Source organism: Carassius gibelio, chromosome B16, assembly GCF_023724105.1.
Source record: "Carassius gibelio isolate Cgi1373 ecotype wild population from Czech Republic chromosome B16, carGib1.2-hapl.c, whole genome shotgun sequence".
NCBI lineage: Eukaryota > Metazoa > Chordata > Actinopteri > Cypriniformes > Cyprinidae > Carassius > Carassius gibelio.
Genome location: NC_068411.1, coordinates 8484789 through 8502663, shown reverse-complemented (window position 1 = coordinate 8502663; position 17875 = coordinate 8484789). Strand labels below are relative to the sequence as shown.

The window sequence follows — 17875 nt, the reverse complement described above, 5'->3', positions numbered from 1 at the left end:
AGCAAGGACGTGGAAGAGGAGTCTTCTGTCAGTTTGTAACCCCAATGATTCACCATATTTGAATGTATGCAAATGAATTTGTAAAAGAACAAATGTTAATTGAATTTTGTGTCTTTTCTTAACAAAGCTTTTTTAAACTGTTAAAAGGTAAAAGGTTCTTTATTGGCATTGATGGCTCCAAGAAGAAACTTCTACATCCATGGAAACTTTTCATTGAAAAGTTCTCTGTAGTAGAAATACTTTCTTTGGATTATTCTAATATTCTTCACACTTCACACAAAAATGGTTCTTTTAAGAACTGTTCACTGAACGATTTCTTAGGGAACCAAAAAATGGTTCTTCATCACTGCAAAAATCTCTTTTTTGGAGACTTTTTTAAAGAGACATCTTGAAATGAAGTTATGTGCGATGTTAGGAGCTCAATAGTCTTAAAGTGGAATTTGGGCCCAATTTTGCATGCAAAAATAATCCATTGTCTACTGTTAATAGAGCAGAGAAGTATGAAGCACAGAATTCACCAAAGTCACTTCCAAACCAAGCATCTTTCTATTGATGATTTTGCATAACCAATTTAGCATGAGCTAAACCTGTGTGGGGAACCTTTCGTCTTCACACAGAACTCCAGATTGGTTGGATTATGCTTATGAAATTTCTCTGAGCAACAGTAAAGGTCCCCATTCACTCTAACTGTATTGAAAAGAGCAGCATGAAGAACATTCTGCTAAACTTCTCCTTTTGTGTTGTGCAAATGAAATCAATTGATGAGGTCTGGAATGTGTTTCTGAGAACATGACGATCATCTTGTCATTGTCAGAGAGACTGGACACTGATGCTACTGGACACTGAATTTTCACAGACAACCTTAAGAAACCTCATTTATAAAAATGCCTCATTAGTTTTATTAGATTTGGTTCGACAGCATATTAACTGGACTATGTGCTGACTGCCTACTTCTGGAACTGGGTCATTATTTAGAAATGATGAGTGAAACTCACATTGGCTTTGACGCCGTCCTGGACATCTGGGACACGGGGCATAGCATCGTAAAGAGAGGACACATAGGTGATGATGGACTTCTCATCAGGATGAGGCACATCCACATCTGCAATCAAAAGAAATGTAGATTTATAAGCATTGATTGTTTCATTCAGCATGTTCTAAAAGAGTTCTAGAAAATAATTTAGATTTCATTAACATGAAAGGGAAACTGTGAATGTATTTTCTTCTCCGCTGTGATGCATATCTAAATAAAACAGGTAAAATGTAGGGAAAAAAAAGATAAAATAAAATGGTCCATCTGGAATTGATTAGTTTAGTTTGGCTGTTTTCTTTGCTATTTGCTGCAATCTTGAACCAGTGAATAAATCATCAATTAGTAAATGTTTTTAATAACGAAAAAAAAATTATGTGTATGGATAAACCAGGCATAATAAACAGTGGGGTCAAAGGGGGTCACATACTTTTGACACTTTTTTAAAATGCAAACTTAATGAAAGCTCAACCTACTGTGTTACATTTAATCCGGATTTAGCTCCAGTATAAGGTGTTAATATCTAATAACTTTCTTAAAAATCAGCTAATAGCCAGATTTAACATTACCCTCTGGGTCAAGCAGTCGTGTGACCCCAAGCTCTCGCTCTGCCACTGAAAAGGCCTGCTCCAGGTTCTCCAGGTTGGTTTGGCGGTACACCTTCCCCATGTCAATGAACCTGGGCCTGGTCAAATCAAAAGAAACAAACCCATCAGCCTCAGAAAGTGTGTAATAAATGCAGCATACTGTAAAAGGTTGAAATCACTGGATCACTGAACAAAAAAATCCAATGCATAAAAATGCAAACACTTTACGACATCATGCCTAACATTAACTAAACAATCCCATCATACGTGTTACAGTTCATGTTACCTCTGGTCCGTCAAGAAACATTAACAGAAACAACTTAATCTATTATAACATGTTGAACATGAACTAAGATTAATAAATGCTTCTGAAGTATTTTTCAGTTTTAGTTTGCACAACTAATGTAGTTAATGTTAACAAATGGAACCTTACTGTAAAGTGTTACCAAAACAAAATGTACAGTATAATGCGCAATATAATAAGTATAAATGTTGCTTTATGCCAGGGGAAAACAATTCAGAAAGTTCAGAGACTTAGTTAAAGTGACCATCTGCTCCATAAATCCCAAAAAACATTTGTTTCCTGAGGGATGGAGCCACAACTCACATGCCAGGAATACCCAGAGATGGGAGCGGCTCCAAACATAAGAGAGCGAACAAACTATACACATTTACACCAGATGATTAAAACATTGAAACCTTTCCATTCTGCACCATAAAAAGTGTTAAAGTGTGATAAAGAAGCAAGCACCCAGGCATCTCTGTAAAATGTGTGTTGGAAGGCAATGCATAAAATCCTCCAGCGTGGTATTGAGCGTCTGCCCCCATGCTCTGATCGTCCGTGCTGAATCCTCCGTGGATCTGCCTCAGGTCTCGCTCTGGTAAAGAGCCCACTGAGCTCCAGTGCGGCCCGTGTCCTGTCTGAGAGTCTCCGCTGGAGCGAGCGCCTGGACTCTGGGAGCCTTCGGAGGGAATATCTTCACACAGCATGACCACACGGTCCTCCATGTCACTCGCTGAAGCCATAGTGCTCCTGGAGCTGGCCCGACGCTTCTTGAAGGACAGACGCCTCTTCATGTTGAGCATCATCGTGGCGCCCAAAATGTGCTACCAAGCAATTCAATTCCAAATACAGTATACAGTTCATGCGATTCTGAATATCAATATCTACTCTGAATGGTATTAGTTACTCAAAATTGGTTTCCAGTGAGCTCCAAAAGAGAAAGCAAACTGTACTTGCAGTGCTGTTTTCTGTCATGCAGGTGGTGCCTGTAAAAGCCTCTTGCTCATTTCTGAAAGGAGGCAGGGCTGACAAATCCTACGGGTGTTCCTGGCTGACAAAAGCATCAAATCCTCTCCCTTCATGTCAGGGTCAGTTGGGCGTCCCCAAGCTTTGCAGGTACATGTCAATATTTCAGAAAAGCTGCCCTGCGGGGAGGCCTGTCTCCACTCCTCACAGTACAGTATTTCTCTTTTCAGCCTTCATTGTAGATTTCTTATAAAACTATTTTCTCATTCATTTTCTTCCTGCTCTCTTTTGTCCACGTGTCTGCTTACAGAACACACCCTCATTAGAGAAAAACTGCTTTCATTTGACCTGGATAGACGGTTATTTCCCACTTACAAAAAACTTATTATTAGTGTTATTAATTTTAATTGATGCTCATATCATTCCAAACCCATGTGGAACACACTAGAACATGTTTTTAATAGTCTACATGCTGCTCTTTCCCAAGCTCCAAAAACTAAAATTGCATTAATCTATTTTAACCTAACCCTAACCGCTACATATTGACTTTTTTTCATAATTAATTGCAACCAAAGTTTAAATGCATTATAATATTTGAAGGTTTGTTTGTTGTAATGCATTATATTTTCTAAAGCTGTAACAATAAATAGATAATTATTGTAATGTATTATAGCTGTATTCATGAAATCATGCAATTCATTGTAAAGTGCATTACGAGGCATTATTAATGCATTAATAATGCCTTTATGTTTAGTTTAAAATAGTCAAACTTCAAAGTCTGATTAAACTCTAGAAGACCACAAGAATGAGCTGTCAGTGGTGTGCACAGCGCTGATTTGACACATCTGTGCTCAGGGCGTTTATCTCCACAGAAATATGTGCAGAATTCAGATCAGAACATTTCACTCCATGGCACCTAGGACAAGTTTGATCAAGACTGAAGCTCAAACTTGAGTCAGGCAACACATTTCTATATTCCAACACTGCTAAAAGAAGGCTGTACTTTGAGTCACGATCAGAAACATTTCAAGAAAATCTCAGGAAACAGTATGAATTCTGTGACGATGCACTGGTGACAAGCCAAACCCCGATCTTGAGATGTGTTACAGAGGCACTTACTCGTGTTTGTGTATAACAGCGTTGAAGAGCTTTCCGTCCCTCCAGCTAGTGGTGAAGTTATCGCAGCGGACACCGGAGTAACCATCCGCCATCCGCTGAGACCAGAGGAGCAGCTTCTCCTTCGCTGACATATCATCTGACTGACCGTTCACCTGGATATCTGAAATCTACCAGCCCACAAAAATGAGTTGCATGGATTTAACAACAAGCGGCAGCAGCAGCCTTATGTTCATCATGTGCAAATCAATAAATAATCAAGAGTGGTTGATTTCTCACACAAATTTCAGTCATGCTCTACAAACAAACTCAGCCCCACTGAATACCATTGACCTCCTAAAACTCCTCTGAGTCCCGTCATTAAACTTAATCCATCGACAAAATCAATGAATTCCATTAAATAAAAATCCAAGCTCGGAAAATGGTTCACCTTCAGTGTTGGGTCAAGCATTTAAACAACAGTATCTGCCACAATAAACCTGCATTTTTATACTACTCATAGTCAATAAAACCAGCCTTAAACTAGATACTGTATGTATTTGACTACAAGAAAAGACAAAAGATATACTTCTGGCAACATTGACACAGATTATCCATTAATCCTGTTTCAATGAATCAGTCACAAAACAAACAAAGAGCTGGCTAAAATCAAAGTCAGACTTCCAGACAGTATCGAATATTGCTTTTCAGTAATTTTGTAATTGTTCATGTACAATACAACATGCCATTGAAAACAGTGCACCTTTTCTCCCTACAGTACTACATGTTAGAAAAGTTGCTTCTTATTGAAAGCGGTGCTATTTTGCTTTTACAATGACTGATGTAGTACAGATGCTTTTAGTTACTCACAAACACTGTTTTAAGGCTTTCAATTTTAACAAATTATGGTGACAAAATGTCCCAGATTATCTCGGATTGTCCTGTGATATGTGCCCCAACATTTCACAAACACACACACACACACACAAACACAAAATAAAAAATGAAAAATAAAAATAAAAAAAGGTGACAATTTAATGTTTGATGCAGAATTCTGTTTAGAAATTTTGGGAAACTCAACAGAACACGATAAAGAACAGGATAAAGGGATGAAACACTCTAGACTTAGACTACTCTGAACTTAATTTTGAGGAAATCTGTGAAATAGTGCTTTTCTATCCTTATTTAAACAATCATGTTTAATGTCACTCCGGATAGAAGACAAGCACATGAAAGGTTGCAAAGCCTCAATTAGTGTCAAGCAGAAGTTTGGCACCATTCTAAACCCTGGTCATGAGACTCTGTTTTCGGTCAAAAGAGAAAGCTCTTTTATTTCTTGAGGAGGTGGGCAGAAGTTCAGACGCCACATCTCTAAATAAACCTCTGTGTCACTGCATGCAGGATGAACCACAAGTCCTGCCAACTTATTTGATCGATCCAAGGAGATGAAATTCCCTGAAACAATGGAAGGACAAACTGGAGCATTGCAATCGTCTGACTGTGTGACAGTCTCCAGGCAGCTGTGGTTTAGATGTTTGAGGTGGAATAAATCAGTGTGTGGTTGTAATTGAACACCTTGGACAACAGATGCACGTAATGTAGATCTACGAAACAGCCTGGATATTAGATTATGAAATTAGATTAGATCAAAGACTCTCAATTCCGAATGGCGCCTACGACACCGGACAGATTTGGTTAGGGAATCAAACAAACTGCTTCATTTGAACACTCTACGACTGTTGTGCTTGATCATAATGCATATTCCTGATTAAAAGAGATTATAAAAAAAAAAAAAAGCATGTTATTGCATGAGGCAGAAACTGGTTTGAAGCTAAAACGATTGACCCTGTTGATGTTTGATTGGAAAGCATCAAATCGATGACACCCAAAGAATTAAATGAACCAGTGACTGAAGTGATTGATCTGATCAGGAGCCCAGGAGCAGGAGCAGGAGGAGGAGCAGGAGGAGGAGGAGGTAAATGGTATGGGAACTCAACACTGACAGAACAGGAGACCTGGAAGTGGAGGATGATGGTCCATATCAGACCCAGAGTCAGCTTCGGGTTTCCGTCTGCAATGTCATCGTTCCTGATGTTCACAAGCTTGACCTGTGATTTACAGAGAAGAACAGCATTTCACATTTGAGACACTGTACTTTTTCCAAGGAGACACTTAGGATAAGGTAAAATGTCTATACTGCTCTTTTCCCCACTGAGACGCCTGAAGATTCACATATTGTCTAGATGGCTTTTTCTAATGCTTTGATGGTCAGTTTTGTTTTGATCGTTGTGAACTTTAACTTCATGTAAGGAAGCAGCTTGGACATTCTGCTAAACATCTCCTTTGATAATCCACGGATGAAAGAAAATAAACAGGTTTGGAAACCAACAAGCTTGAATAAGGACAGCAAGGACAGCTATAATGTTTGGACAAACTATGCTTTTAATTTAGTTTGTGAGTTGGGTTGTTCTCGTACCTGCCGCCGTCTGAGGAAATCCAGTGCTATCTGCACATTCTGCAGCTTGTGGAATCGCATGCGTCCTCTCTCACGAGGCTGTGGAGACAGACGGAGAGTCAATGAGACACAGGACATGGTTTAAAGAAGAGACGAGACTGAGACCTGTCCTTGAGGGCCCAGAGAAACTTCTTTGGAAGGTCTAAATGAAGAAGGAATGAAGAACGAGGAGGACCTTGAAGTGAGGCTACAATATTAATGAACACTAATAATGCAAAGATAATAATTTAAAGACCCCATGAAATCAAAATGTTTAGTCTATGTCTGCCAGCACTGAGGACATCTGTGTGCTAGGTGACAGAGAAACTAAATCTGCATTTAAAATATACATTTTTGATATTCTGATTCATGTTGTTGTGATCAGGAGCATATAGATTTTTGTCCAATAAGCTCCACACAAGAAAAAGCATGTTCCCTACATAAATAATACCTGCTTTGATATGCCAAGCCCAATTTCCTTTTTCAAAATGTCAACACAGATAAACCAATAATAATAATAATAATTTAAACAATAAAATGCATGTTGAGTCACTTCATGGGGTCTTTAAGCTTATTTGACAGAAGTGATGGTCTTGTGTCTTTAGGGATGTAATGTGGTATAATATTGCGGATGATTGCTAAATAACTACTGAAGGCTGAACAAAAAACTAAACTGTATTATAGGAAAGAGTCTGCAGACATCATTTTGTGACCTGAACAACTTTAACTTAAAAAAACAATAATCAGTTATATATTGCTTCAGAATAAATGTGGATTTATTTGGTAGATTTATTTGGATTTATATCAGTCATTCCCTGTATCGGTCACACACCCAAACCGTGACGAGGTTCAGATAGATGATGTCAGAAAGAGAAACAGCGTCAGTCATGCGCAAGCAGAACCCTTATAACAGCACATGCAAACACATGCTTTATTAAGACAACAATGTTGTTTTTTTATCTTAACTCTTTTAATATTTTTTTAATAAATCTTAAAAAAGGTTTTACAATATTATTGTATAAGAGTAAATTAAATTGCTACCGTAATGCTATTACTAATAGTACACTTTCAAAATAAAAGTCCCTACAATTTTAAAGAAAACATGTTTTTTTTTTTTTTTTTTTTGCAACCATGTCTTGAATCTTTTAAATATTTAAATATAGAAGTCTTTCAACATTTAGCTACCAACCTGCTGAATAATTACCCTGTAATCTTTATTTTAAAGTGCCCCTACTACAGATTTGTTTTTAAATGACCTTTTATGCAGTGTTTAACACGGCTCTAAGTGAATGAAAACATCCTGCAAAGCTTCAAATCTGAAAGTGCGCTGTGTATAGAGTTACTGTCTCTCATATGAAAGAGTCGACTCTGAATCATTGAAACGAGTCGTTTTTAAAACGAATCCCAAGCTGTTTCATGTTGTTTTCAAAGTGAAACATTAGCATATTGCCCACAAAGCAGCACTGCGCTCACAAACGCTGCTTTATGAGGCATCAAAGGCCAATCTCTGCAGATTAATGTCATGCAAAAGAGGGGTTTGGAAAAATGAATCATTGAGCGAATCTTTTGGGAGTCGTTGAGCAAGGAAGGTAAAAACTAATTCATAACCAAAATATGAACCTTTCATTTCCCATAATGGGGGCACTTTAATTAGCTGATATAACTAGCATTTGATAGCCGTGAGACATACAGTAGCGTTGGAGTAACCCTAATAACAAATGAAAGGTTGGCGGACGTGACATCATGCGCAGGACAGCCACAGTGAGTGACCCATGCTAATGAAGCATCTGCATCACTCACCAACCGCACGCTCCGCACAACGTCCCGCTCCCTCGGCTTGACCAGCAAGAGAAGTGCAAAGAGAGCAGACAGAGGTCAAAGGGCAAAGGTCAGCAAAGAGATGGTGGGGAGAAAGGCAGAAGTCCAAAGAAGTCAAGGAGGAGCCACACAGATTCAAAAGAAAAGCCAAAGAGTGATGTTAATGTCTGAGCTACAGCCAAAACCAATGAAGCAGTTTGATGGGAAGAAGATATCAACAACTTTTCTTGAATATCTGAACCCAGTGTTTTGGGTGGGATTCAACAAAACGTGTTTAGAATTTAGAGACGTATTCCAAGGCATCACCCCTTAATATGTCTTCATTAACCTGGAGATCTGGATCAGGACTTTGGGTTTATGTGGAGGCTTGGTTACACTCACCAGCGTCTCTCCGGAGAGGACTTCCAGAAGGGAGATCAGGTTATGTCCATCTCGGAGATCTTCATACAGGTCATTCACATGACGCTGCGTCTGAGGACGGAGAACAAGCACAGATCAGTTTATACGAGTCACATAAAACATCCCTGCAGAAAGAAACCCAAGTCAATTCTGAAGATTTCATTCCTCACAAACTAAACCGTAGCATTGTGTTTGTAGCACATCCTGACTACCGCTCGATTCAATCAGACCCATCCATGATTTTGAATGTTTTTTTGACAGGTGTCTGCATGCGTTATTTAGTTGAATTGGTTAAAAATGCTGTAGGTTTGTGTTTAATTCGTTTGGAGGACAAAATCATGCACCTAGAATTTCCATTTTGTTTACAACATTTTGTCATAATTCGTCTATTCTCATGTACTGTATATAGTTTTTTTCCCTTAGATGAAACACAAGATGTTAGGCAGAAACTCTTAGATTCTACATTTTATCTAATGCGAGGAAAGTTAATGGTGATGACAATCCAAGTCCTGTTTATTCAGACTAACTTGTGCTTTGGAAATGTCACTTGAAGTTTTCTGCTACTTTTGTGTTTTTTTTTATTTAAAGTTTGGCAGTATAAATCTAGATCCAGTGTTCTTGTACAGGATAAAAACAGGAGCGTTGACATGCTGCCTAACATCTCATTTGTGTTCAAGTTTGGAACAACGTGATTTTGACCAAGTGATTATTTCTGGGTCTCTGAAAAGTTTAGACTCCAGAACTGTGCAGCTCGAGCAGGAACTCTGAACACAAGGATGTGCGTCTCGTGTTAAGAGAAGGGGAAAAAACCTGAATCCAGAGTGATTCATTTGTGTTTTCCTCAGTGAGAACAGGACAGGGCGACGCATGACTGCAGGCAGAAGAGCGGCTCACCTGCCTCGTGTCAAATAAGATCAAACCATTTCCTGAGTGACAGAGTCTCAATTCAATTCTGAAGCTCTAAATCAGCCACTCAGTCACTGTACTGATGAAAGCTCATTGAGTCAATAAGAAACACACACATTTCCTGTGGATGTGGGACAGACTGGGCTTCCTCAGGTTTTTATCATGCAGTATATCAACATGCACTGCTGCAAAACACTCAAACCTCCGCAGCTCGCTTCAAAATCCTTAAAGCCACAGAAAACCAACAGTTCTCTGATCATTTATTCACCCTCATGTTGTTGCAAACACTTTCAAACCACTGTTTGTCTATAGTACCATTGATAAATATTGCAGGATTTTAAAACTTTAAAAATGTTTCTGTTTTCTATTTAAGTTTAGTTAAAGTTTTTCAAAATTAAAGTTAAAAGTTTTTGCCATTTTAGTTTTTTTTCTATGATCTAATGTCATTTTTCTTTGTTGCTGTGCATGAGACTAAATGGGCCATTTCCAAGCTCCAGCTGTGAGCATGTTTCAGCAGAAGAGCCTCGGGGGCGACAGCAGCACTGAACATGCGTGTGAGAGAGCAGAGCATGCTGGGACACGCTGACAGATGGACCTACCTCGGCTCTCTGGTGCTGGAGGACGAGGAGGAGTGATGAATGGAGTTACATTGATTAGAAATGGAAGAAAGAAGTGAAAGTTAGCATCATCAGTTATTTCAGTTAGAAAGTCCGGACTGCTCTTCACATTAAACACACACTTCATATGAAGCACTGATGGTCCTTTTTGTTCATTGCTCGGCTGTTTCAGCTGATTTGCATTTGATTTGTATGAAAAAAGCAGCCTGGATGTTCTGCCAAATAACTAATTTTGCATTCGACAGAAAAATAAAAATCTAATCGATTTTAGAATAACATGAGAGTGAGTAAATGAGTAAATTAATTCACCTCCATCGTGGAAACGTAACATTTTTTCGGGGTTAAATTGTTAAACCTTGAGGAACAAATAATTGTCTAATTATTCTTAAAATATATTAGATATCAAATGTTCAGAATTGCCCTTTCTCTGTAATATAAATGTCATTTTATTTCATGTATATTAGAAGTCTTACTATAAAGCATTTGTAAGCTGATAAATGACTTTGATTCAACGTCTGTATACTGAGACACTACTGAGGTCTAAAGATTGGCATTACTTCTGAAGTTCAGCACAATAAAACCTCTTTTTTTCTTTCACCCAAACATCGATTCATCCAAGTGAAAGTGAAATGTCAGAGTGAAAACTAGGCAGAGGTTATATTGAGTCCACTAGAGGTCTCTGTTGATGCATTAACTGTCAGTCAATCTCAGCCATGTACTGTATGGGTGTATTACACTGTAATAAGTCTCATTTGTGTCATTCATCTCCATATATGAGACCCTGGAGCACAAAAGCAGTCTTTAGTCTCTGGGGTATATTTGTAGCAATAGCCAAAAATACATTACATTGTATGGATCAAAATGATCGATTCTTCTTTTATGACAAAAAATCATTGCGATATTAAGTAAAGATCATGTTCCATGAAGATATTTTGTAAATTTCCTACCGTAAATATATCAAAACTTGATATGTGATTAGTGATATGCACAACTTTAAATGTGATTTTCTCAATATTTAGATTTTTTTGCAGCCTCAGATTCCAGAATTTCATATAGTTGTATCTCGGCCAAAATATTGTCCTATCACGACAAACCATACATCCATGGAAAGCACATTTATTCGAACAATTGATACTTAATGTTTGTACTAAATACAAATGATTTGAACATTTGCTGCCAAGTAAAATGATAGTGATGCTCTGGATGCACATCCTTAAAATCTCTTTGAAAAAAGAATGTTTTATATACTGTATGTGATGAAATTAAATAAGACAAATACAAATAAGGCTAGATAAAGTGAGAAAAACACATTGTCAGACATAATAATCTGCAATGAAAGATGACTATTCAGATGAGGTTACATGCACAAATTAGGCTAAATACATCTCTACTTTTTACCAAAGATGTGTGTAAAAAGTTTCCTCTGAGAATAAAAAGCTTTTGTTTAATCAGCTTTAAATCAGACTGATCGCGATGATGTCTGATGCTGCTGAAGGGTTGAGCACATGGTTAAACTGACAAGTGTTTATACCCTGATCATCATATGCATGCTGTGAAATGAATCCAGATGTTCATGACATGCAGGTTTGTCTGATATCAGCTCTTTTGTTCTGAAGTGGTCTCGTGTTTTGTCTCATCTACGGTGAATGAACAGGGATGATTGAAGGCTAATAACCTCCATTTTCATGATCTATTGTTTGGGTTTTTCTTTCTGCCTAAATACTAGACACTTTAGACGAGACGATGATAAACGAGCTGTGTGTAGATTTATAACGTGTGGACAGGATATGATCTGCTTCTCTACGGTGGATACTAACAGAAATCCTGTTCAGCACAACAGCTGTTATGTCTCCTCAAATAGATGAGCACACTAGTTTCTAAACTGGGGGTCGTGACATAGTGGCTAAAAAGTGCACTGGTAACTAATAGTAGTGGTATGTGTGAGCAATCCACTGGGAGACATGATAAACTGGTGGAAATTTAACAAGGAGTATTATCTGTCCATCATGGTAATGCTCACATCACATCGCAGTGCCGCAGTGTGATAAAAGTTTCAGAGTTTAAGCCTTTCTTAAAGCGATTTTACATCGTTAAAGTGCAATAAAACATGAAAGAGCACACAGTTCCGATTATGATTATTAAACTTAACTAAACTAAGACTAAAGCTATAAAAAAGTTTACATTTTTTTTGCTTTTACCCCCTCAACTAAAATAATTAAAACTGAAACTAATTTTACAGTCAAATTTACAGATTTTATAATTATATAAACATATTTGGGGGGAGGGGTGAAACGACAAATGGCAAAATCTCACTTTAAAATGATGTTTTAAACTTTAAATTAAAATGGAGTATAAAATAGTAATTTAATAATATTATAGAAAACTATAATAATAATAATAATAATAATAATAATATATTTTTAATCCGTTTTTAATCAGTGCACACCTAAAGCTAGTTTACAGATAACCTTATCACAGTTATTTTACATTGTTTACTTCTTTTAGCTTTTACTGTACAGTACATTAGTTAAGTTTTACTGTAGTTTTGTTACAAAATGCTTATTTTTTTTCCCTTTAAACCTACATTTTGATATTGTTTCACAACACCCTTATATATAAGATGTTGTTCACATCGCCCACTCTGCAAGAGTTGATTCATGAACTAAACATTTGATTCTTGTGCTGCCAAAGCATATAGCAAGTTGCATTGGATTTGTTTGTTAAAATGATAATCAAATAAGCAAATAACAGTTAAATCACAATTTGAACATGAATGGATGAGTACAGCGAAGAGAAGAAGAGGATCTGTGATCACTGGTCATATTATCCTGAAAAAACTGCAGTCAGTAATAAACATAAAGGTACCTTTATTAAGTGTTTGTTCACCCATTTAGTGAAAGTCTTCTTCTGCACTCTGTCCCGTTCATCTGCAAAAGACAAAGATGGAAAAAATTCAGCAGTGCTCAGAGTAAAAGTCTAGATATGAATTTTGTAAATACTGCTGATCATTAAAACACTGTTTCGATGTTAAACTTTAAAATGCTTAATTAGCAGGTTCATTTCACTGAAAGTGTAGGACTGTCTCTGTGATGCTTTCAGATCACTGATCTGTTGATGTGATTGTCACGCACAGCCCTAAACAACACTCACTAGTGCGAGTGTGTTTCCAACCAGACTGTTTCATAAAGAGACTCAACAACCCACGCCAGAACCTTTTTAAATCAGCTGTTTTTGCATAGGAGCGGCTCACACCTCCTATCAAAATATTAAAACTCAGCACCTGCGAGGCACACCCATGTGAGAAGCCGATCTGTGGGTAATGACTGCAGGAGATGTCTCCACAGATCCACTGTCAAGCGAAGACTGAGCGCAGGTTCAAGACGAGAAAACGCCATGCACTCTGAGGCCTCATGCATGCTGGGAAAATTCATCAAGAGTGCATCATTCATGACTAACCGAACACCAGGACAGCACTGATACTGTAAATGAAAATACAGTAATAATACTGTAAATAAAATACAGTAAAGACATTAGTGCACTGTAAATACAATTACAGTAAACATTTTTACAGGTATTTTCCTGGCATCCAGCTGACAGTAATTTACTGTAAAATTTACAGCAACCTATTTACAGTGCACTGACACACCCACATCCTGCAGAATCATGTTCCTACAGCGAGAAACACGAGAGCACACCGCATACGAACTACCAACACCTGCATCTGTCATCATCACTAGAGATCTAGCAAAGCACTGCAGCGCTGTGTTCAGAGTGATCTGATGTACGGTTAAAGTCAATGAGAGTTAGTTAGTACAATTGTTTATTTTTTCTATTAGTTAGCTTTAGCTGCACTTCTGTGTTCTCAACCATTTGATACATGCATGTAATTACATTAAAAATATTTGTACTTAGTAACGTGCGTCATTACAATGTTAACTTGATCCCTATCTGTAACTAAACCCTTACCGCAAAACCTAACCACTATAATCCTAACCTTACCCTTACTCCCAAACCTAACCATAACACAAGCTCATTAGCAAAAAGAAGGGTAAAGATGTTTTTCAGAACAACATGTAGTCACAAAACAAATCCACTATCTTGCAGGTATTTAATGCTAGTTTGTTGTAGTTAAGGCCACATAATAAATTGTAAAGTTAGTATTCAAAGTAACAGAAGTAATTTGAAAGATACACAAAACCAATCCAATTAATTTACACTCCTGCGGAATCCAATGTTCTCTGTTCAATTCAATTTTTTTTTTCAAGTTCAGCAGAGTACTTCAGTGCATAACACGATATACACGAAACTGTTTGCTGAGCAATGTTAAGAGTCCAAGTGATTGTTGAGACTTCTGCTTCTGATGAGTGGAGTATGACATGAGAGGGTTATGAAATATCACTGCCATGGTGACTATCATGGGTGGAGGCAGTAAACCTTGACCTCTGTCATTAATATAAGACATCCTTTTAGTGTTTGAAGAGTCCGACTGCAGGAGATGATGCTGATAATTATGAAAGGCTTGACGGGGGTCGTCAGCAGATCTTTGTCCTTTGACCACTGTTCACTGCTTTCTATCCTTTAAAGTTGTATAAAGTTACAGCAAGCAACGCCCTTGTGATTCAGCGCACAACTCCTGCCCTCCGGGGTGTGGAGGCATGCAAAAAAAAATCTTTTTTTAGCTATAAAATTACATTTTATTGTTCTCTATGGTGTCAAAAGCACTTTCTCTGTTTGCTCACCACTGTTTGCTGACGACATAGTGACGAACCAATCCAGTGAATGTCACTTCAGTCTCACTAGTAAATATATGTCATCTATTTAAATATTGGTCATGTGAGCTTCTGTGTGAGCCGATTTATAGTGTGAATTACAGACACAGAGCAAAGCTACCACAGATCACAAATGTTATGAGGCTAGGTGATAAACCTTGCATTGTTTACTGATTTACTAAAAAACTTTCAAATAAATAAATGCAGTTTTTTAATAAAGAGATCTTCTGATATCAGATCTAATTATGATATCTTCTAATATAATCCTGTCTTTGCTCACAAGACTGCATTCAAAAAGGAGTACAAAGGTTTTCTCATGCTTGTTGTCTTTAATGCAAGAACTATGAACAAGTATTAATACATCAAGATAAAAAGTTGACATTGACATTGAATAAGAAACCTAAGCCATATACATTGCAAATACTACTACTATTACTACTACTACTACTAATAATAATAATAATAATAAACAATGTTTTCCAGTAAAATAAGATGCATTGACTTAGAAAGCAAATTTGCATATGGTATCACTACTTTTTCTCAGAGAATATATATTATTTCTTACCCCAGTTATGCTTTAATCTTAATCTGACACAGTTTCACTTCTCAATTAAACTGATCTTGTTTTATGAATGGGTTACACTTTATTCTGATAGTCCACTTTAGAAGGTCTACTCACTGTAAGTAACTTAGCATCTACACATCAGCTAGCGCTCACCTGAGTGTTAGCAGACCGTTAGGTCAGGGTTAGTAGACATGTAGCTACAAAGTTATCCATAGTTAGTAGGATGAATGTCTAAATACAGCGTTTCCTAAGAATGTTTCCAAACCCAGAATACTGCTTGAAATCAAAGTTGAAGTCTGTGAAGTTCATACGCTAATAACAACTAGAGATCTGACTTTTAAAAAGGACAAATGCCTCTTCCATCATGAGCAGGTGCATTTCCTTAAGTACCTTTCCTGCCTTCCAAGGCTCTCAGCATTCCCTGATAGTGCAAGTCATCTGAAGGTGTCCTCTCCAGGCTGTCAGTCGAATATTCCCTTCGTCTCTGTTGCCTACTCATCTCCTTTACCTCAGACTAATACAGAGTCACAAACCACTGCTCTTTACAAGCTCCTTATCTTCACTTGCAGTTCTGCTTTCTTTCAGTTTAACTCCTGCCGTCCATTTCCTAGCTCCTCTAAATGATGCCGCTAGCTACAGATCGTAGGCCTGCTCTTGTTCTGACTGAAGAGAGACATGGAGGGCACTGGCTTGGCCCCGCCTCAGCCCTAAATTGTCATGTTGGTGGAGCCGAGGCAGGAAGAAGAAGGGAAAGTGAGTGGGAAGGTGTGTCCGCCAGAATCCCACACCCTCTCCAAACACACACACTAAATTATCACAGTCTCTAAAGGATAACGCAACAGGAAGCGTGTTGTGTAACTGCATGCTAAACGAGTGTGTGAAACTGGTCAAAAGAGCCATTACAGGAGCAGGATTACATAATCACGCTCTAAAACCTACTCATGACACACACACACACAGGTACACGCCTCTTTAATGATTAACCACGTTGACGATCCTGAGCGGTTGGACAAGTATGAGTAACTGAGGCAGGGTGAGGCTCTGGGATGGGCCGCTCAGGTCGACTCACGCTGGAGATTAACAGTACTGAACTCAGTAAAACACATAACCAGAGGCTCCAGAATCAATCAACACCCAGAAACACAAAGAATCATCAGGCTTTCTTGTTCGCATGAGTGTGTGCATGTGATCAACCTGAACGTGCAACATCTTCCATCACTGAAGACTGTGTAGATCTGTTCAAAATAGTTAATAAATGATCACCGGACTTTGGAAGACAATTTTAATGTTATTTGCAAATCTACACAATTTCTGAGTGAAAACAACACTAAACTACACTTTCTTTTAGTGTAGGAAGGTAAAGACAGCTCTGCTCATGTCATAAAGATAAAATCCTACAGCAGAAGAGGAAGATGAGGATGGGGCCTTTATCACACACTCATCATATTTTTCAGCAGATATGGAAGCTGACGCCTTCACTTTATAGACGTCTACATATCTGTCGATAAAAGAGAAGGTATTAAGGTGCGGCACAAAAAACACCTTTAATAGATTTTTCTGAACTTTCATTTTTTTATGATTTACATTTTTCCAGTCGAATTTAAAATATTTCCTACCCACTTTGATTTCAAGTTTTGTAACCTTAAATAAGTCCAACGTATTTATGTATTTATGTAGTTGTTGGGACCTTTAAAAAATGCATTAAGGTCACATTAAATTGATAAAAATTACAGTAAAGTCTTTTAAAATGTTGGGAAGGATTTCTATATGCTGTTCTTCATTTTTTCTTGAAAAATAAAATGCATCGCAATTTCAACATATGAAGCAGCTAAACTGATTTTTTTCTACACTGTTAATAAACAGAAATGTTTCTTGAGCAGTAAATCATCATATTAAATATTAATCTCATATTAGCTTTGATCAGCCTTGTTTAATTACCCTGCCCTTGAAACTTATAATTAGATCATTTGTTGTAGAAGTAGTTACCCATTCACATTGTAAGTATTGATTCAAATATGTTAATTATATAATGATATTCAAAATATCTCCACAGAGAAAGAGTTGTTCTGCTGATTGCAAGGACACATTTCTGTGATGTGTTTTTAGTCCACACGATTACCAGCAATAATAATAATATCATCATTGATATTGAATAAAATCACCAACTGATGATTAATAATCCACACAAAATGACAAGAGCTGAATCTGATTGGATTAACCATGAGTCCTTCTGGAGACATGAGCTCACAGGATACTCAGCGTTAAACAAATACAGCCTTTAAAGATTTGTTTGAGACACGTGATATCCAAAACGTGATGTTCTTGAGCACACCCATATATTTAGAT

General features: G+C 37.5%; 1 protein-coding gene across 17 annotated transcripts in view; it reads right to left on the bottom strand.

Annotated features, from left to right (window-relative positions):
* Positions 1-17875, bottom strand: part of LOC127975342 (plectin) — a 114913-nt gene that overhangs the window by 28055 nt on the left and 68983 nt on the right. For 5 of the 17 annotated variants that reach the window (XM_052579333.1, XM_052579338.1, XM_052579327.1 and 2 more), the window contains 8 exons: positions 13061-13122; positions 10178-10192; positions 8655-8744; positions 6438-6515; positions 5965-6069; positions 3986-4152; positions 1600-1715; positions 996-1102 (listed from right to left, as the gene is read on the bottom strand). In XM_052579333.1, coding sequence (XP_052435293.1) covers positions 996-1102; positions 1600-1715; positions 3986-4152; positions 5965-6069; positions 6438-6515; positions 8655-8744; positions 10178-10192; positions 13061-13122 — 740 coding nt within the window. Of the gene's footprint in view, positions 1-995; positions 1103-1599; positions 1716-3985; positions 4153-5964; positions 6070-6437; positions 6516-8654; positions 8745-10177; positions 10193-13060; positions 13123-15919; positions 16951-17875 lie in introns of those variants that run through there. The other 12 variants (XM_052579335.1, XM_052579341.1, XM_052579330.1 and 9 more) reach the window with 6 other exon arrangements.